Source organism: Balaenoptera ricei, chromosome 7, assembly GCF_028023285.1.
Source record: "Balaenoptera ricei isolate mBalRic1 chromosome 7, mBalRic1.hap2, whole genome shotgun sequence".
In the NCBI taxonomy this organism is placed as follows: domain Eukaryota; kingdom Metazoa; phylum Chordata; class Mammalia; order Artiodactyla; family Balaenopteridae; genus Balaenoptera; species Balaenoptera ricei.
The window spans coordinates 58,697,787-58,719,634 of record NC_082645.1 but is presented as its reverse complement, the minus strand read 5'-3'; the positions used below and the strand labels follow the sequence as shown (position 1 = coordinate 58,719,634).

Sequence of the window (21,848 nt, the reverse complement as noted above, 5' to 3'; positions counted from 1 at the left end):
TATAGATAGAACACTTAATAGAACACTTAATTGTAACACTTACTACAATTATCTTTAATCTGTGAAAACCAAAAATTATATATAATTATTAATTTTTGGAAAGAAGGAAAAGAAAACACAATGGAAAAAGTGAAAGCAGTGTCAATGAACTAGATCTTCATATTTCTTATAAGAAAGTCAACTGATAGCAAGTTAATCCAATAAGCAGAATTTAGTATACTTTACATGAAAGTTATGTCCTGAACATAAACTCTACTGTTGATGGTTTAGAACACATTATGCTAAATCTGGACTGACCCTCCTCTTCACACCTCTTCTGAACATTAGTTATATATTGAACATTAGTTAATATATATATATAACTTTAGTTACATGTGCTTATGTGCATGAGACTGTATTTGCATGTCTGAATGCACATATGTGTATATATTTTAACTAAAGGCACAACTTCAGTGTATTTTCTTTCAGCATTTTTGTCTAAAAGTTAAAAAAAAGAGAGAAATCAATGAAATGCAAGTAATAGTCAGGGAAGGGAGTATCCTGGTTAACTGAAGACTGAGATTAATTGAGATTTAATCTATTTCTCCTATGTTTGTGAAAGATTACTCATAGCAATCTACCATCACACAGGGAAATGGCATCCTCTCTCACTGTACAAATGCTAATGCTAATCCTAATGGAAGTGAGAAGTGCACCTGATTTTAAGAAATAGTGAAGGGGTGGGCGGCAGGAAGAGACACTGAAAGTATCTGAAAAGTATTTTAAGGATCTTAGAATAATTTCACAGGAAAAAATCAGAATAACTAAATTCATATTGATGAACCTCACAAATCTAAAGGACAGTTTAACAGAAGAAAGCATCAGGAGAATACTGTATTACTACCATCAGGAAGAACTTTCTAACAACTGTAGCTACTCAACAACAGAATGGACTGTCTATAATTAAGGTCTGATCTTCCATCACTCTATTGTTTAAATAAAGACCAGAAATCATCTGTCTGTAATGTTAAAAACTGGTGGATGATTGGACTAGATAATCCCTAAGGTAATAACTGTAAGTATGAGAGTTCTAAACTAATAAATTTTGACTTACCAACATCCATTGCAGTTTCCATGAAGCTTTTCTGTCGTGAAGCAAATTCTGCAAGCAATTTCTGCTGCCTCTCTCTGGCCTTTTGTCGCCTAGATTAAACAGAAATAAAGTGATAAGTACCAGACGTGCTTAAGACATACCTACTATCTTTCAGGAGTATATAATGTATGAAAGGCCCCCGGCACACAGTTAAGAACAACCAATTTTCTATACTATGTATTAAATTTCAGGTAAAATTTTACTGTCCTTAAAAGGATTCTGCTGCTTTAAAATAGTTTGAAAATCACTGGGCTTAAATAGGTAAAAATAAAAGCCACGATTTACTTTAAAATGTGAAATAATAATTAAAGTAGATAGAAAATTTGGATGTCCAACAACACAATTTCCTAAATATATGTCAGTTCATAGCAAGAGCAAGAAGAGTTTTAGCTAGGAATCCACAATTTAACCCCAAGTACAAATAATAGCAAACTCACTGCTAGAAGAAACTATTATGTTAAGCTATGAACAGAATCTAAAAGTTAAGAATGGTCAGATTTAGGGGACTTCCCTGGTGGTCCAGTGGTTAAGAATCCCCCTTCCAGTGCAGGGGACATGGGTTCGATCCCTGGTTGCGGAACTAAGATCCCACATGCTGCCAGGCAACTGAGCCCGCGCGTTCTGGAACCCACACGCCACAACTAGAGAGAAGCCCGCACACCGCAACAAAAGATCCCATGTGCCGAAACTAAGACCCAATGCAGCAAAAATTAATTTATTAATTAATTAATTTTTTAAAAAAAGAATAGTCAGATTTACTGTTACCTTAAGAACAGGTCTCTTCCTAAAAGAGAAATAGCAAAAAGCCAGGAAGTTTTCCAGTTTCTACTAGGAAATATTCCAAGTTTGGTTTATTTTGTTTGAAGTAAAAGAATATGAAAGAGTCTCAAATATAAGATAAAGATAAAACTATATTCCAAATCTAAGCATAAATATTCCTTTGGATTAATTCACTTTATTCTATTTATTAATTATCCCTTATCTACTTCCAAAGAGTATTTTAATTTGAGGCTAGTTGAAAAAGAAAAAAAATGACTATAACATAAGGATAAGAAAATAAAAGTAAACTAATAAAGACAGGAGATAGGCTTCCCTACATTTAAAGATGCTAGAAATACTAATAAGCATAAAATTCTACCCCCAGCAAGGTAAGGTTAATATAGTAATTCAAAACAAGAGAGGAGGGAGAGGAAGAAGAAAAAGGTTATAAGTTATATATTAACTCATTGGGAGAGACAAACTTTTTACTTGAACTAAACTCAAAAAGGGATTTATCATATCCCATGATACAAAGGACATTAAAAACATAATGGATGGAGTATACTATAGCAGTTTCTTTTAGTGACCATTTATTATATCTATACACTACAAAAGAATTTTATTAAACTGAGATTCTATGAAGTAATTTCTATGGGAAACATGAAAGAATTCTGCTATTAGTCTGAAATGATTAAAGGATATAGAATATAGAATTTAGAAGAATGGAATGCTGATGGTAATTTTTAGATTATTCACACATCCGCTCCAACCCATTTAGTGGAGATAATCACAAACGTCTATAAAATCAAGTACTGTGGTCCAGCTTACCATGAAAAGTTACATAATTTTGCCAATAAAGTTCAAGAGATTTTTAACACTCCTTTTCTAACATTTACTTTAAATGTAATTTAGGCCCCACTTAAGAAAACTCACTTTATTACCTAATTTATAAATACAACTCTTATTTTTTATATTATATTTTATATTTTAAGCCAATATATTATTATCCAGGTTGATCACTCACCTTACTCATCAAACTGGACTCCCAATGACATTAGCCATTTCAAAAAATTAAAAACCACTCCTGCGCTCTCTTTCTTTCCTGAACATGGAAGGTGGCACAGTGGCCTAGGACAGGGTGTCAAGACCCAACAGCCTGGCACAGGAGGGCATTCGTGTGGGGGAAAGTTACAAGAAATTGGTTATACACAAGGGAATTAATCAAAAATTAATACATATTAAGGATTATAGGGGCCAGGTTTCTCACTATGGGAGGAGAGAATTACAATTATGAAAAGAAGGAAGAGAAGAATAAATCCTATGGTGTTGGATTAGAATTGGGATTATCAGGTTGAACTCACAGTCATAGTTTTTAATAACTCTCTCTCCCCTCCCTTTATCCCCCCCCATACACACACATTTTGCCCACTAACAGGGTCTGTGAATGAGCTCATTAGAATGAGCACGTGTACTGTGGTTTCTAAATAAGATTCTTTACTAAAAGGAACCAGGACTCTTTGGAGAAATGGCTAATACCAAACACAAGATGAACCTGGGCTATCTTCTTGGCCCAGAAAATAATTGAAAATGCTCAAAGAATGGTGGGGAGAAATCCAAAGAACACAGAAACCAGCTTGAAGGGACTCCCACTGGTCAAATCTAGAACAATTTGAGCATCAAAATGATTAATGAGGAAGAAATTATAACCCATAAAATAAAATAGGAATCCATAACTCCAAACTGATATAAGTAAATAAATGAATAAACTGAAAGTTGATGGAGATCAGGATATTGCAGCATCTCAAAGTATCTCCCCACAAATTACATATTAATTACAAAGGGGGGAAAAAAGAGAGGAAAGTTACTAAGGGTAACTTGACAGTGAAGAAGTCTAACAGACACCCTCATAATCAAGTGATCAAAGTTAATCACCAGTAATGAAACAAATTAAAATCATGTGACACCTGATGGGATGCAGTCAAAAGAAAACAGCAACACTCCCTTTTTTTTTGGCCAGGCCCCGCAACTTGAAGGATCTTAGTTCCCCAACCAGGGACTGAACCCAGGCCATGGCAGTGAAAGCCCGGAATACTAACCACTAGGCCACCAGGCAACTCCCCAGCAACACTTCCTTGATATTCCTCTCAAAGGTGCATCACCTGAATCCAAACATAATGGGAAAGGAGACAAGCCCAAATTGAGGGACATTCTACAGTGTCTATTGCTCTATAATCTTCAAAAGTGCCAAGGTCAAGAAAATAAAGGAAAAACTGAGGAAACTATTCCATGCTGAAGGAGACCAAACAAACATGACAACAAAATGCAATGAGTGATTCTGGACTGGATCTTTTTGCTCTGAGACACGTTACTGGGACAACTGTCAAAACTTGGGATCTAAGGATTTTATCGTACTAAATAAAATGTTGATTCCCTTATTTTGAAAGGTGTATTCTGATTAGGTAAGAAAACGACCTTATTCCTAAAAAACACGCACTAAAGTATTCCAGGGTAAAGCAACTTACTCTGAAATGATCCAGGAAGTTCACTGTATTATCCTTGAAACATTTCTGTAAGTTTGAGATTTCTTCAAAATAAAAAGGTTTTAAAAATTAAACCCATCCTCAAAGGACAAAAATTCGTCATCAAGGAAGAAATGGAAACAAACAAAAATGTGCCGTAGATGCTCAAAGACATATGAGACCTCCAAAAATGTTTAAATAATAATAGCACTGATAGAATATGTTTGGTCTCCTATACTACTCCTTCATAAACTTATAATAAACTTATAAGTTTCAGTATGTTTCTTTAATTAAAACAATGAGCTACACACTCTACAGCTCACCTTTAAATACATACATGTACATTTACATTTAGAATACATATGGTGGGCTTCCCTGGTGGCGCAGTGGTTGAGAATCCGCCTGCCAATGCAGGGGACATGGGTTCGAGCCCTGGTCTGGGAAGATCCCACATGCCACGGAGCAACTAGGCCCGTGAGCCACAATTACTGAGCCTGCGCATTCTGGAGCCTGTGCTCCGCAACAAGAGAGGCCACGATAGTGAGAGGCCCGCGCACCGCGATGAAGAGTGGCCCCTGCTTGCCACAACTAGAGAAAGCCCTCGCACAGAAACGAAGACCCAACACAGCCATAAATAAATAAATAAATAAATATTTAAAAAAAAAAAAAAAAAAAAAAAAAAAAGAATACATATGGTGACAGCCATATGTATTCTAAATGTAAATGATAACTCAACTAACTCAAGCATGCTAAACGCACAAGCACTGACTATCTTTGATTCCATTTATCTTACAAACTAATCAGCTGATAAACATCCAGGTGATTAGCCTCAGATGGCCAAAAGTGGGGATGGGGGGTGGTAATATAAAATCTTCAACTGTACCATACATTAGTTTAAAGCATTAAAAATAAAAACTACCTTTCTTCTTTGTCCAGTGTTTTCTTCTCTGCAGCAGTGATCTTTTTGGGTGGTACAGGAGGGGTCACTTTTCTACATATCTCTTCAATGATGCGTTTGTTCATTCTGCTTTGCAATGCAGCTTTTAGTAAAATTCTTTCTACTGCAGTTATACCATCTCCATGACTATATTTAGGTATTTCCGGTTGGATTAAAATTTCTATGTCATCAAGCCAGGGAGGATAGTAGGAGTTTTGTTTTCCTGAGAGTTTGTGGTGAAGTTTAATTAACAAAGACAATATGCTTTCTTTAATTTCCAAAATGGCTGTAGTTAACTGTGGAGCTGAACCAGGTGCAGACCATTTATTTGAAGTTTTAGGACGAACCACCTGATTTGCTTCACTGCTACTGCGATTGATGATCTCCTGAAACTTCTTTCTACGCTCTGCTACTAAGCTGAAAACTTGAGCTGTACCAGAATTCTACCATTCAAAAGAGAAAGAAAGAAAAATCAAGAGAAGTTATTCAGTGTCAAGTTTAAAACCATATTAGTACTACATTTTCAAAAGGGAATGTTCAAAGTTTCATCCAAAGATTTATTTAATAGATTTGCTCTTTAAGTAAATCTGTCTCTTCACTTCTCTCAAATATACTTAGTCCCACTCAACCTGGAAACATCAAGGAGAAAGGCGATTATCCACAGTAACACCTCTTTTACAACCTCCTGGGCCTACCTACTAGGGAAAATAGACAAAGCTTGAGTAGTTTCTACAGCCATATTAAAGAGGAATCATAAACAAAGTCCTTCATCAGATTAAAGGAATAAAAGATATTCTATCCAACATTCATCAAGAATACTATACTCTTTACCAACTTCTAGAAGACCACGATATCTTCCACTTAAGAAAATTATAAATCAATTTTTTTCCAAGTTAATGAATCTGAACTGCTAATTAATTTCATTTTTAAGGAACTTCAAAAGTTTGAAAATTAATTCTAACACAAATGCTTTAAGTTACTGAAATGAAATATAAAGATGAAAAATCAAACTAATCTCTTTCATATTTAAATATCACTATAATTTGTTATTTGAACAGATTTTTTAAAACCATTTTTCTCAATAATTTATCTTCAAACTAGCCTTTTTTGCTAAAGCAGTCAAACTGCATTAGGGCTCTTAGAAATCATCTTTTAATTAAGATACAAGTTAGTTTAATGGATTTCATTAATTTTTTTTAAGCAAGCATAGAAAGGATGCTTCAATCAGTTGAGCTTTTTATGAGCTAAATTATAACATACATTATTTTTTTTTAACATCCAAGCTGTTTTTCAACGTACTCTCTACCAGCATTAGAGGCAAAGGCTGCCGCTTATAGATTCCAATATTTTAATCAAAATTCTTTATGGTGTTCACAGCAAAAACATATTGTCAAAGACAAAGAAAGTTCCTACAAATGGACTCTTCAACAAGAAATGTCTGATTCAATGTTCTTCACTTGCAAAAATCTATATTGTAGGAATTAGAGGTATTTAAGTTTAGTTACTTGTCCTGTCATATCAAGATTTTTCATTTCTGCTTTCTATAAATTAATTAAGCTACATGCAATGAGAGAGCTGATTTTCAAAATGAGTCCAAATACACAATATATGGAGTTTAAGATTTTTGTGGGCTTATTTTATCAAAGTTAATTAACTGCCATAGGAGCAAAAAAAAAAAGTTGTGAATGGGCATGCCACCAGCAACTAAAGATTAAATTTATTTTGATTTAGGAAACATTCATTTTTAAGATGTTAGTAACAATGCTAAATGTAAACAGACTGAAATGTGCCGCTTATAATTGGCCCAAAATACTAACACTACTAAGAAAAACCCACTATTAAATATGCAGTATTATTTTTTAAGTTCAATAATATGAATTGTCTTTAAAATTAAGCCTAAATTACTGCATTTAAAACACACACACACACGTTAAACATTTTTTTAATCTAACCATATTAATTAAACACACACATATACACACAAATACTTCAGCATTTGTCCCCATTTCCAGTTAAAGCCATATTGCTAGTTAATGCAAATATTATATACATCTACCTCTCTTTGAAGAACTTTAGGCCGACGTGAACTCTGGCAGATTAAAGGAAAAAGATGGGTGAGGCAAAAGTTGCTTAGATATATCAGAGGAAATAAAAGACAATTTAAAGTTATCTACAACCACATTTATTTTTCTTTTGGATATGATAGGATGATCTAAATGACACAACCCAACATAACAAAGTCTTTCCTTTTTTTTGTTCTCTCTTTTACACTTACTTGTAAAGAACCCAAGCTATCAGAGCTGGTACTTGCAGGTGAGTCTCTCTTCACTTCCGGAGCAGTCTCTGGAACTCTCACTCTAACATAATTTATAAAGTGTCGCATGTTCAATACTAAGTTACTACCAGGAAACCAACTGTCATGACAACGTTCTGGTCCACCTACTGATGCCTAAAACATAAACATAATGAATATCAAACCTTGCCAATCTGGTCTAAGGTACAATGGAAATGTAACAAGCCCAAATAATAGTCTATTGCCTGTCATATTCCTGAATCCCTTATAGTCTCATTCACAAATCACAAAGTGCTAATAAAACCAAATACAAACACAAAATTTTAGAACAAATTTCTCAGTACTAATATAGGTAAGTCCAATGGAAGTCAGCTAAGCTTCTCCAGAAAAAAAAACATTTTTCAATTTGGAAATACTTAGTACAGAATATTATTCATCAACCATTAGGAATAACTCATAATACAGTCAAATAATGCTAATTTGGACTAACTGTAGAAGAAAGTCTGAAAAATCAACCAAAAGTCTGACTTAAGTCTTAGAGGAATCGTAATGACCTTTTAATATCTATGAAAGAATATATGTTGACTCAACTTAGAATATAAAGTACAGTCTAGTCTTTTTACTTGTCTGTTTTTTTCTTGTTTGTTTTTTTGCTGTTATTATGTTGTGTTGTATTCTGTCTTTTTAGAGGGAGGGGATGAGGAAAATATCAATTAATTATAAAATCAATTAGTAGTGACAATTACTTTTATGGAAGTGATACTTATAAAATCCTGAAACAGATTAACAAACAACTTGCATTCTTAAGTAAACATTCTCCCTTATAACAATACTTACTCCATTAACTTAAAACCTTTACAGAAACAATTTGCTATTCAAAATTAATCCCTAATCAAATTAGTAGAATTTCTAGACTGAATTCCTAACATAACAATTATTTACCAGTAATCAATGCTATTAGCATAACACCAAAAGTGCACTAACCACGTTTCTTAGATCTACGTATTATGAATTACGAATTTCAAATTCAATAATTCTACAAATGGAGTTTAATGTATTAGTGAAACCTCTAAAAGAACATATGTATGTGAAGATTAAAAAGGGCCTTTTCCAGTAGTTCTTAGGAAGATTTTCATCTGAGTATGATGAATCCATAAATACCTTTCAAGATGACATACAACCTTTTATTAAGGCATGTCATAACTTTAACATTTAAAAATACAAGAAACTACTTACCTCTTCATCTGATTCCTCTTCAGCTGAATTTTCAAGTCCTAATTCAATCAGATATAAAACCATGCAGAGTACATGTTCTGACAGATTTTGATGATCCATCAAAATCTTTAAAAAGGGAAAAAATGCCCTGTAATTACTTTTTTCCATAAAACATATTTCACTTAAATATCAAAAAATATTTTAACGTTATAGATGAAAGTACATTAAAATATATATACACATATATATGTGTATGTATGCATATGTATATATATACATATATATACAAAATTCATAATCAGATACGTAAGTAAAGCTATACCTTGGTGAAAAGACAAAACTAAAACCAGTAAAACAGGTTCCCTCTCAAGATCACACAGTATTTTAGGCAATATCCAGAAATATTAGTTCACTGATTTCCTAAAGGTTAAGACATTACATAATCCACTAAAACCATTATTATAAAAATACTAGTATCTAATAAAGTAATTTAACAAGACTATTTTACATCCTAAGTTGCTGACACTCTTCTGCTGATGACAAAGATATCAGATAAATAAGTTTGTTAAATAGGATAATTCATGCAAATGTGTTTGGCATAGTACTTGGCATATAATTGGGAGCAAAATAATTGTTTATGGAACATTAATATTTTTAAAATCTGTCTCTAAAATTAAAGTTCTGAACCTGAGTGTTTTGTGCTGTTGTGTAAATGTGTATGCAATGTGTGGTTTATATGAGTGAGAAAGGAAAAAGGAATGCAAGCGGTTAGGAGAGAGGCTTCTCTAAGGAAATACTGATACATCTGACCTTATACATGGAATACACAGTGCAAGCCTTACACATTTTATGCAGGACTTTGGGGCTAACCTACACCAATCACTCATTCAATATGATGCAACAAACTATTAACCAGAAGACACATAAAATACCATAAGAAAAAAACAGCCTGGTAGCTATCATGTTGTCTTCATTATTTAAAAAAAAAAAAGCCATCTGGTCAAACTATGGAAGGAGTAAGAGGAAGAGCTTCTGCAGGGAGTGGCATTGTCAGCTGCAGATGAGACTAAAGAGAACAAAAAAGAGGCCAGTCTAGGCTGAGCCTAGCAGAAACGGCCCAAACGGCAGAGGGAGCTTGGAAAGGACTTAGTCACTTAGGAGCTAATCTATTGTGACTAAAAAATAAAGACTTTCAGTTCACTGACTTTTTAATGCTTATTCTGACTACTGAGAAGGCTTTTCCATTCATATTTTGTGTGGCACAGTGGTGAGGAGAATAGACTTTCAAAACCTTTTAAAAACCTGATTTTTTATACAAATTCTGTATATACTTAGCTATTTGACCTTGAGCAACATCTGGCCTTAAGTTTTCTCATCTTTAAAGCTAGAATAGTAGTCCAGAATTATTGCAAGGATTACATGATTACTATCTGTAATTTGCTTCATACAGTATCTAGCAATTGGTGTTCAATAAATAGTAGGTAGGTGGTACGGATAGTGGGAGGAGCAAGAACAGCAGTAAGAGGGGACTGAAGGCTGGGAGGCAACAAAGGTCATTTTTTCTAATCCAGTACTTTACAGGGAGGAAACCAAGGCTCAGCCACACACTCAGCTAGCACAAGCAATACTAGAACACAGTTTCAAACTCCCAAGGATTGCCTATCATTACTACTCTGCCTCCTCTTAATAAATAAAGCATTACTAGCTAAAATCAAATAAATTTTGGCTTGAAATCCTATGGCATTACATCTTACAGCTTCAAATGAGTAACTTAAAGGCTAAGAAAAGAAAAAACTTTATTAGGTACTACAAAAAAAAAATAAATGGTTTCTGGGGATTTTTATCAACATGTTCTATATTAAAGTCTTTTAATATTAAACATGGCAGGAGATGAAATGGTTTACTGACACTGATTTTTAGAAAGTTGACCTGCCAGTGCAATGTCAATTAAAAGTTCTTCTATTATCATAAAAGTCATGAAAGCTATTACAAAGTTGAGATTTTAAAAAATTTGTTCATAATAATCTTGCAACAATTAAATATTGCCTTTCTATTTTTCATGAAATATTCTTTTTACAGTAAGCAAATAAAAAGGTTGAAAAAACTTAACTTGAAAGAGGACACAAATCATTTGCAGTAGGCTTCTTTAATTTTTAAATCAAGAATTACTGACATTTATTATCCGTAAGATGTTACGGAAAAACACAAACTTTTTGCCCAACCCAATACATGTACTTAGCTTCACTATCTGAACTAGTTATTTAATCTCTAAAACTTAAAAATCATATCTGAAAAATGAGAATAACAACAGAACTTTCACTCATAAGGAAGTTTCCTAGAATTAAACAAAGTAATGTATATAAGTGTATATAAAGTACTTGAAACAAAATCTGGCACTAAGTAGACATTCAAAAAATATCTATTTGTAAAAAATCAAAACCACAAATATCTTCTTAGTAAGAAAAAATATTCTACTTTTCTTAATGAAAAAAAGAACATTTTAAATCATTTTACTGAATAATTCTCTTAGAAATTAATGAAAATAAACCATTCAAGATGTTTTTTTGAGGCGCATGTCTAAAATTTTAACAGGAGTAATTTTTACAAGTAAAACGAAAAACTGGTCATGGGGTAGAGTTAAAAAGAATAGGGGGTACAGAAATCTAAAAGCTATATTTGTTTACACAGCAAACAAGAAAAAAACTAAAGTGTCTACTTAACTAAATTTAATGTATATTTTCTTAAGTAATTTAAGTAATGTATATGTAGTAATTGTAAATTTGCCTAACAAATAGGCTTACTTTTTTATTTAATTTAATTTTTAATTTTTCAAATTCTAATTAGAAAGAAGAAACAATCGTTTTTTTTGTATCTAACTGTATAATGTTTATTGTGTCTAGTTACTTTATAAATGTCTATAGTTATTTTATCTATATAACATGAGTATAGTTTGTCTTTCATCTCTTATCCAGGTTAGAACATAAATATGCCTGTTATATATATATACACATACTCCATGACATTATGTATACAATTTTTGAGTACACAACTAATGTTAGCCTAATAAGTAAGTCAGTTCTGTGTGAGAAGACCAAAGGATAAAACAAATTCTAGGTAATAAAAAAGTAAAAGCATCACCTTTTGAGTTTCTAAGGTATTTAACAAAAGAAAATCCTTAATGTTGTCACATAGGAGCCCATTCAAATCCCTCTATGTCACATTCCTGATCAGAGGAAGAAAGCCAAGAGAACAAGCCTAAACACAGGGTCACTGGCTCCTATGGCTGCCATGTTAGTTTTGTCACTTTAGTGGATTCTGGTGGTTGTTTGGTCCCTACTGTTCATTTCATTCTTCCTGTACTCACATAATATTTCACTTCTTGTGGCACAGAAACCATAAAAAAAATTCCTATCTGAAACTGATAAGATGAATAGTTTCCCCCCAAAAATGGTATAGCTCTATTATTTTCAACTTAGATTTGAAATTACATAAAGAATACAATTCATATATATGTGATTATGAAATATCCTCACACATCTTAAACATATAAATACACTTTGCTTTATAAATAGTATTTTTATGTAAATATTATCCTTTAGCACTTTTATGTAAAATTATGGTAATAAATTCTAATCTGAGTCTTTCTATTCAAATTACTACTGTACCTTGTAAAGCAGAGTGAATAGCACAATGTGTAAAGTTTTACAGTGCAAAAGTCTCATGAGACCTTTATAGCTGGGATGGAGTGGTGTCCTTTTCTTATAGGGAGGCCAGGGATTTCCAGGGAATTTTCCACTCTGTTTTAAACTGTAAAAATAAAACAAAACTAAAATTAGATGATAGACTCAAGATTAAAATGTAATTTAAATGGTGATTCCATAGCTTCATCACACACTATATATATGTTACCTCAGCACTTTTTGGAATAGCCTTAGGTACAGATCATAACTTCCTCTACCTTTTTCTGGATGTATCATATTAGTGATTCATTACCATTGAACTCACAGCCAACAGCACTATAACAGCCTGAACAAAGCTTATCTGACTACAAATTTTCTCTGTAAGGCACATCAAAGCCTTCTTGCCCTCCGGAACACTAAACAGCACTTTGGCACTACACTTGGGGACCATTTTAAACAGCGAAATCACCAAAGGACAAAAATGCAAAAACATAGCACTAAATTGACCATGAAAAGGACACATGTTTACAGTATGAGCTGGAACAAGAGGGTAGAGTTTTGCTTTGTTCCACTTTAACCTAGGTGCCCTCTGCATATCCACCGAGATCTGTGACTAACCAAGAAATTGCTCCGAGTACTGATTTCGGGCATAAACATAAATTTTACCAAGTAGCCAAATTTGCAAAATAGAATTTGCAAATAATGAGGATCAATTGTATATGACAGAATTAGCATTACAAATCAGTGAGAAAAGGATGGATTGTTCAATAAATAGTCCTGGAGCTGGTTTTCTGTAGGGGAAAAAAAATACATAAATCACTACTTCACTCTCTATATAAAATTCAACTGCAGGTGGATTAAAAATCCAAATATAAAAGTAAAACTTTAGAACTGATAAACTTTAGACAATCTAACAGAAAAATCATCGAAGAATAATCCATACACCAATCTCATACCAAGAATCATGAAGGGAAATTAATAAGTTTTTTTTTAAAGGCTCAACCTCACCCAGTAATCCAGAGAATGCAAGTGAGTTACACATTCAGCACTTGAAGTTAAAATGACAGAATGAACATAAATATTTAATTTTACTTTCACTCAAAACTCCAATAAAAATATAGTAATGGTATTTCTTAAAGGATGAAAAGCACCAGGATGAAGAAAATCCGAAAAAAAAAAAATGCAAAATTTTGTCAGTCGGAAAGCAAACGGATACATGTTGACTCTAGTAAACCTAAGAAAGCCAAATCACAGGAAGGCAATGGGGACAGCTGAGAATCAACCCCAATTACACTGCAGAATCCTCAAAAGGCTCAGAAACTGGAAACACCTGGTTCTTCAATAACTGGAGTTGGGGAGATAGGAGGCTAAAATGAGGATTGGATGAAAATTGCTTCTCCCCCACCCCAACAGAATTCTGGCTAGAGAATTCATCTCTGGAGAAGGTAAAACACAAGCACAGTTAAGGGTAGGAGGATGGGCGATTAAAATCATCGTATACCTAGAAAGTCCAGGTGTCCTTTGAGAGCCACTGAGATTTCACCCTCTTTATGCAAATTTCTTCTTAGAAATCTTTGTCTCTGAAGTTTTCTTAAGCTATGGTATTGACCTAAAACAATAAGAGGAGGTATGGCCAGGACCAAACTGCTTGAGTCCCATTATTCTTGCATTTGGAACACTCTCTACGGCAGACTGCATTGTTGTTCCCAACTGTTGGATCACTTCCTTAAAAGAGGAGGACATCCCTGTTCATTGCCATATGACATGAGGTGCCTCACTGCTGGTATATTACATATTTCCACCCCATTACCAGGCTTGATGTGAGCCAGTAGAAAGTGAGAAAAATGACAGAGAAAAAAAAGAAAGTCATCATATGCATTTTGACTCAGAGCACTTAGGCTCTGACTCCATTCAGTTCACAAAATAATGGCAGCCAGACCATTACCTTCTGGGCAATATTTGAAAATACTTCTCTGAGGAATCTGACAAAACCAAAAAGCAAGTTCTAAAGAGACTAACATAAGGGCTTCTCAACAAACCTGCCTACCCAAATCACACTACATTAAAGCTCAGAATCTACAAAGATCCACCAAGGCACTGAGAGCTCCTCATCACAAGCAGCCAGAATTATCAGACATCCAAAGAATGCAGCTAACATAAAAGCTAGAGACTGAACAGTAGAAAACTCAACTTGGAGGAAACAAATATCATGTAGGGAGGGGGGAAAAAAATCTTAAAAATAATAAATTACAAGGAGAGGCAACATGGTTTCCTGTTACATGGGTCTGGAAGGGGAAAGTCAGTACAGCCCACATACCCCGTGTTAGCAGAATTTCCTGACATCTATATGAGGTGAGAACACCTAGAAACAGGAAAGAATGAACTCATAGTTTGGTCTCCATATAGGAGATGATTTTTCCTGAATATCTTCTGAGACAAGGACAGGAAAAGTTGGCCTTTTCAGCATTTCAAGATCCTTCTGCCTGTGGGTATGTTAGGAGCAAAGGCATATTCTCAAGATGCTGATATGATTCCTCAATGTAATATCGATGAGAAAATGACCCAGACAAGAGGAAGAAGAGGAGGAAATGGCAGCTTCTCAGGGACTGTTGACATTCCAGGATGTAGTCATAGAATTTTCTCAGGATGAGTGGGAATTTCTGGACAGCACTCAATCGGAATTATACAGGGATGTGATGTTAGAGAACTATAAAAACCTGGTCTCCTTGGGTCTTGTCTCTGAGCCAGACCTGGTCACCTTTATGGAGCAAAAGAAGGGTCCCTGGGATGTGAAGGGAATGGAGACAATAGCCATACACCCAGGAACTGGGGCCCCCCACCCAGGTGGAGGATGGTGACTTCAGGCTGAGCATAAGATTCCTGGGGCACCACCCTGTTACCTCACCACCAACCAACCAGAAGAAAGTCACACAGCCTACAGCCCTCACCCCAAATTTTGCCTATAAAAACTTCTCCCTGAAAACCATGGGGGAATTTGGGGTTTTTTACAGCACAAGCCACCTGTTCTCCTTGCTTAGCCCTGCAATAAACCTTTCTCTGTTCAAAAAAAAAAAAAAAAAATTACCATCTACATACCAGAGAAATGAACTGCATCTATGATTCAAGAAGAGGATGCCATTAAGTTTGCTTTAAAAAAAAAAACTGGTTTCTATATAATACTATAGTGGCTACATATAAGCATAATTTTCAAAGCAAGCCCAATAGCCTATGCTTAAATGTTCCAATTATTCTATTTCATTTGGCATAGAAAAGCAATTTTTAGTTTTTATTTTATTTGTTTCTTTGCTTTAAGTACTAGGCCCCTAAATACGCAGCACCTAGATTAATGAAGTGTTCTGAAATAAAGGTTATATATTTGTTCAAGGCAGCAGGTAATACATCATTCTGACTGCTCTTTTCAAAATCATTAATGAAATAATGCAAATGAAAAGCTACATGACAGCAAAAAAAAACTTTAAGTGACTCAAACCAACACTTAATTATTGACTAGCTTGAGACAAAAATGACATATATCAACTCATACATCATACTTTAAAACATGGGCCAGCAGCCATTAACCTTCAAGATGGGAGACGGGAAGCAACAGAAATATCAGAAATTACAGTTCAAAAAAATTTGCTTTCCAGCTGAATTTAAAGTAACCACTATATAAAAATCACGTTTGTCTTTCGGAAATGGTCTAGACAATAGTTCCAACACAGCCATTAACAAACGTATTCCACTGAACTTCTCTGGACCACAATGTCCTCATATGTAAAATATAACACTGGGCTTCCCTGGTGGCGCAGTGGTTGAGAATCTGCCTGCCAATGCAGGGGACACAGGTTCGAGCCCTGGTCTGGGAAGATCCCACATGCCGCGGAGCGGCTAAGCCCGTGTGCCACAGCTACTGAGCCTGCGCGTCTGGAGCCTGTGCTCCGCAACGGGAGAGGCCACGACAGTGAGAGGCCCGCGCACCGCAATGAGGAGTGGCCCCCGCTTGCCACAACTAGAGAAAGCCCTCGCACAGAAACGAAGACCCAACACAGCCAAAAATAAATAAATTAATTTAAAAATATATATATATATATATATATAAAACACTGAATTGAATGGATGGTTTTCCAACTGTTGGTTTGTTTTTGCTCTTGTTGTTTTTTGTTTTTGTTTTTCTCATTTTAAAAGCTGAATTGCCCATTAAGGGGTATTTGGAAGGGATTGAGGAAAACGGGATGAGCCACCTCCACTCTCTTAGGCCTTCTGTTGCTGTTGCCCAACCCCCTCTTCCAGTGATGGCTCCCAAGACATTTCTACAGCAGCTGGAGAGAAGATCTTGAAGGGCTTTTCCAGCAATAAGATCCTAAAATTCTAAAGGTCTAAACATCACACAAAGAAAATGGCTTATTTTCACTTAAACTCTCAGCACAAAAAAATTTTAAGAAACTTACTTTTCACTCATTTAGCAATTACTGATTATCTACAAAGTGCCCTGCATCAAGGTAGATTCTAAAGACACAATAGCGGGACTTCCCTGGTGGCGAAGTGGTTAAGAATCCGCCTGCCAAAGCAGGGGACATGGGTTTGAGCCCTAGTCCGGGAAGATCCCACATGCTATGGAGAAACTAAGCCCATGTGCCACAACTACTGAGCCTATGCTCTAGAGCCCATGAGCCACAACTACTGAGGCCGTGTGACACAACTACTGAAGCCCACGCACCTAGAGTGCATGCTCCGCAAAAAGAGAAGCCACCGCAATGAGAAGACTGTGCACTGCAACGAAGAGTAGCCCCCGCTCGCCACAACAAGAAAAAACCCACACGCAGCAACAAAGACCCAGCACAGCCTAAATAAATAAATAAATAAATAGAGAGGGGCCTTCAAGATGGCGGAGGAGTAAGACATGGAGATCACCTTCCTCCCCACAAACACATCAGAAATACATCTACATGTGGAACAACTCCTACAGAACACCTACTGAATGCTGGCAGAAGACCTCAGACTTCCCCAAAAGCAAGAAACTCCCCACATACCTGGGTAGGGAAAAAGAGAAAAGAAAAAACAGAGACAAAAGAATAGGGATGGGACCTGCATCTAGGGGAGGGAGCTGTGAAGGAGGAAAGGTTTCCACACACTAGGAAGCCCCTTCACTGGTGGAGACGGGCATTGGTGGGGGGGAAGCTTCAGAGCCACGGAGGAGAGTGCAGTAACAGAGGTACAGAGGGCAAAGCTGAGAGATTCCCGCACAGAGGATCGGTGCCAACCAGCACTCACCAACCTGAGAGGCTGGTCTGCTCACCAGCCGGGACGGGTTGGGGGCTGGGAGTTGAGGCTCCTGCTTCGGAGGTCAGATCCCAGGGAGAGGACTGGGGTTGGCTGCGTGAACACAGCCTGAAGCGGGCTAGTGCACCACAGCTGGCCAGGAGGGAGTCCGGGAAAAAGTCTGGACATGCCTAAGAGGCAAGAGACCACTGTTTCAGGGTGCACAAGGAGAGGGGATTCAGAGCACCGCCTAAATGAGCTCCAGAGACGGGCGCAAGCCACGGCTATCGGCGTGGACACCAGAGACGGGCATGAAACGCTAAGGCTGCTGCTGTAGCCACCAAGAAGCCTGAGGGCAAGCACAGGTCACTAACCACAACTCCCCTCCTGGGAGCCTGTGCAGCCTGCCACTGGCAGGGTCCCGAGATCCAGGGACAACTTCTCCAGGAGAACACACCGTGCGCCTCAGGCTGTTGTAACATCACACCAGCCTCTGCCGCCGCAGGCTCACCCCGCATTCCGTACCCCTCCCTCCCCCTGGCCTGAGTGAGCCAGAGCCCCCTAATCAGCTGCTACTTCAACCCCATCCTGTCGGGGCGGGGAATAGACACCCTCAGGCAACCTACACGCAGAGACAAGGCCAAATCCAAAGCTGAACCCCAGGAGCAGGGCAAACAAAGAAGAGAAAGGGAAATTTCTCCCAGCAGCCTCGGGAGCAGCAGATTAAATCTCCACAATCAACTTCATGTACCCTGCATCTGTGGAATACCTGAATAGACAACGAATCATCCCAAAATTGAGGCAGTAGAATTTGGGAGCAACTGTAGACTTGGGGTTTGCTTTCTGCAGCTAATTTGTTTCTGATTTTATGTTTATCTTAATTTAGTATTTAGGGCTTATTATCACTGGTAGATTTGTTTATTGATTTGGTTGCTCTCTTTTTTTTAATATATATAGAAATATATATATTGTTTCCTTTTTCTCTTTTTGTGAGTGTGTATGTGTATGCTTCTTTGTGTGATTTTGTATGTACAGCTTTGCTTTTACCATTTGTCCTAGGGTTCTGTCTGTCCGTTTTTTTTTGTTTCTGTTTTTATTTTTATTTTTTAGTATAGTTTTTAGCACTTGTTATCATTGGTGGATTTGTTTTTTGGTTTGGTTGTTCTCTTCTTTCTTTCTTTTTCTTTTAAATTACTCTTGTCTTTTTTTAATTTTTAATCATATTTTTTTATTTTTTATTTTAATAACTTTATTCTTTTTAAATTTTCTTTCCTCCCTTTTCTTCTGAGCCATGTGGCTGACAGGGTCTTGGTGCTCTGGCCGGGTGTCAGGCCTGAGCCTCTGAGGTGAGATAGCCCAGTTCAGGACACTGGACCACCAGAGACCTCCCGGCTCCACGTAAATTCAAATGGAGAAAGCTCTCCCAGAGATCTCCATCTCAATGCTAAGACCCAGCTCCACTTAACGACCAGCAAGCTATAGTGCTGGACACCCTATGCCAAACAACTAGCAAGACAGAAACACAACCCCACCCATCAGCAGAGAGGTTGCCTAAAATCATAATAAGGCCACAGACACCCCAAAACACACCACCAGATGCGGTCCTGCCCACCAGAAAGACAAGATCCAGCCTCATCCACCAGAACACAGGCACCAGTCCCCTCCACCAGGAAGCCTACACAACCCACTGAACCAACCTTAGCCACTGCGGACAGCCACTAAAAACAATGGGAACTACGAACCTGCGGCCTGCAAAAAGGAGACCCCAAACACAGAAAGTTAAGCAAAATAAGAAGACAGAGAAACACACAGCAGATGAAGGAGCAAGGGAAAAACCTACCAGACCAAACGAATGAAGAGGATATAGGCAGTCTACCTGAAAAAGAATTCAGAGTAATGATAGTAAAGATGATCCAAAATCTTGGAAACAGAATGGAGAAAATACAAGAAACTTTTAACAAGGACCTAGAAGAACTAAAGAGCAAACAAACACTGAAGAACAACACAATAAATGAAATTAAAAATTCTCTAGAAGGAATCAATAGCAGAATAACTGAGGCAGAGGAATGGATAAGTGACCTGGAAGATAAAATAGTGGAAACAACTACTGCAGAGCAGAATAAAGAAAAAAGAATGAAAAGTATTGAGGACAGTCTCAGAGACCTCTGGGACAACAATAAATGCACCAACATTCGAATTATAGGGGTCCCAGAAGTAGAAGAGAAAAAGAAAGGGACTGAGAAAATATTTGAAGAGTTTACAGTTGAAAACTTCCCTAATATGGGAAAGGAAATAGTCAATCAAGTACAGGAAGCACAGAGGGTCCCATACAGGATAAATCCAAGGAGAAACACACCAAGACACATATTAATCAAACTATCAAAAACTAAATACAAAGAAAAAATACTAAAAGCAGCAAGGGAAAATCAACGAATAACACACAAGGGAATCCCCATAAGGTTAACAGCTGATCTTTCCGCAGAAATTCTGCAAGCCAGAAGGGAGTGGAAGGACATATTTAAAGTGGTGAAAGGGAAAAACCTACAACCAAGATTACTGTACCCAGCAAGAATCTCATTCAGGTTCAATGGAGAAATTAAAACCTTTGCAGACAAGCAAAAGCTAAGAGAATTCAGCACCACCAATCCAGTTTTACAACAAATGCTAAAGGAACTTCTCTAGGCAGGAAACACAAGAGAAGGGAAAGACCTACAATAACAAAACCAAAACAATTAAGAAAATGGTAACAGGAACATACATATCGATAATTACCTTAAATGTAAATGGATTAAATGCTCCAACCAAAAGACACAGACTGGCTGAAGGGATACAAAAACAAGACCCGTATACATGCTGTCTACAAGAGACCCACTTCAGACCCAGGGACACATACAGACTGAAAGTGAGGTCATGGAAGAAGATATTCCATGCAAATGGAAATCAAAAGAAAGCTGGAGTAGCAATTCTCATATCAGACAAAATAGACTTTAAAATAAAGACTATTACAAGAGACAAAGAAGGACTCTACATAACGATCAAGGGATCAATCCAAGAAGAAGACATAACAATTGTAAATACTTATGCACCCAACATAGGAGCACCTCAATACATAAGGCAAATGCTAACAGCCATAAAAGGGGAAATCGACAGTAACACAAAAATAGGGGACTTTAACACCCCACTTTTACCAATGGACAGATCATCCAAAATGAAAATAAATAAGGAAACATAAGCTTTAAATGATACTTTAAACAAGATGGACTTAATTGATATTTATAGGACACTCCATCCAAAAACAACACAATACACTTTCTTCTCAAGTGCTCATGGAACATTCTCCAGGATAGACCATATCTTGGGTCATAAATCAAGCCTTGGTAAATTTAAGAAAATTGAAATCGTATCAAGTATCTTATCCAAACACAACACTAAGAGACTAGATATCAATTACAGGAAAGAACATGTAAAAAATACAAACACATGGACACTAAACAATACACTACTATATAACCAAGAGATCACTGAAGAAATCAAAGAGGAAATCAAAAAATACCTAGAAACAAATGACACTGAAAACATGATGACCCAAAACCGATGGGATGGAGCAAAAGCAGTTCTAAGAGGGAAGTTTATAGCTATACAATCCTACATCAAGAAACAGGAAACATTTCAAATAAATAACCTAACCTTACATCTAAAGCAATTAGAGAAAGAAGAACAAAAAAACCCCAAAGTTAGCAGAAGGAAAGAAATCATAAAGATCAGATCAGAAATCAATGAAAAAGAAATAAAGGAAACAATAGCAAAGACCAATAAAACTAAAAGCTGGTTCTTTGAGACGATAAACAAAATTGATAAACCATTAGCCAGACTCATCAAGAAAAAAAGGGAGAAGACTCAATTCAATAGAATTAGAAATGAAAAAGGAGAAGTAACAACTGACACTGCAGAAATACAAAGGGTCATGAGACATTACTACAAGCAACTATATGCCAATAAAATGGACAACCTGGAAGAAATGGACAAATTCTTAGAAAAGCACAACCTTCCGAGA

General features: G+C 36.3%; 1 protein-coding gene across 6 annotated transcripts in view; it reads right to left on the bottom strand.

Annotated features, from left to right (window-relative positions):
- The window catches only part of UBR3 (ubiquitin protein ligase E3 component n-recognin 3), a 225,790-nt gene that overhangs the window by 99,442 nt on the left and 104,500 nt on the right, over window positions 1-21,848 (bottom strand). For 3 of the 6 annotated variants that reach the window (XM_059928068.1, XM_059928069.1, XM_059928070.1), the window contains exons 20-25: window positions 12,521-12,662; window positions 8,877-8,981; window positions 7,623-7,796; window positions 7,404-7,436; window positions 5,330-5,790; window positions 1,094-1,182 (exon numbers count right to left, since the gene is read on the bottom strand). In XM_059928068.1, the coding sequence (XP_059784051.1) occupies window positions 1,094-1,182; window positions 5,330-5,790; window positions 7,404-7,436; window positions 7,623-7,796; window positions 8,877-8,981; window positions 12,521-12,662 (1,004 nt within the window). The remainder of the gene's footprint in view (window positions 1-1,093; window positions 1,183-5,329; window positions 5,791-7,403; window positions 7,437-7,622; window positions 7,797-8,876; window positions 8,982-12,520; window positions 12,663-21,848) is intronic. The other 3 variants (XM_059928071.1, XM_059928073.1, XM_059928072.1) reach the window with 1 other exon arrangement.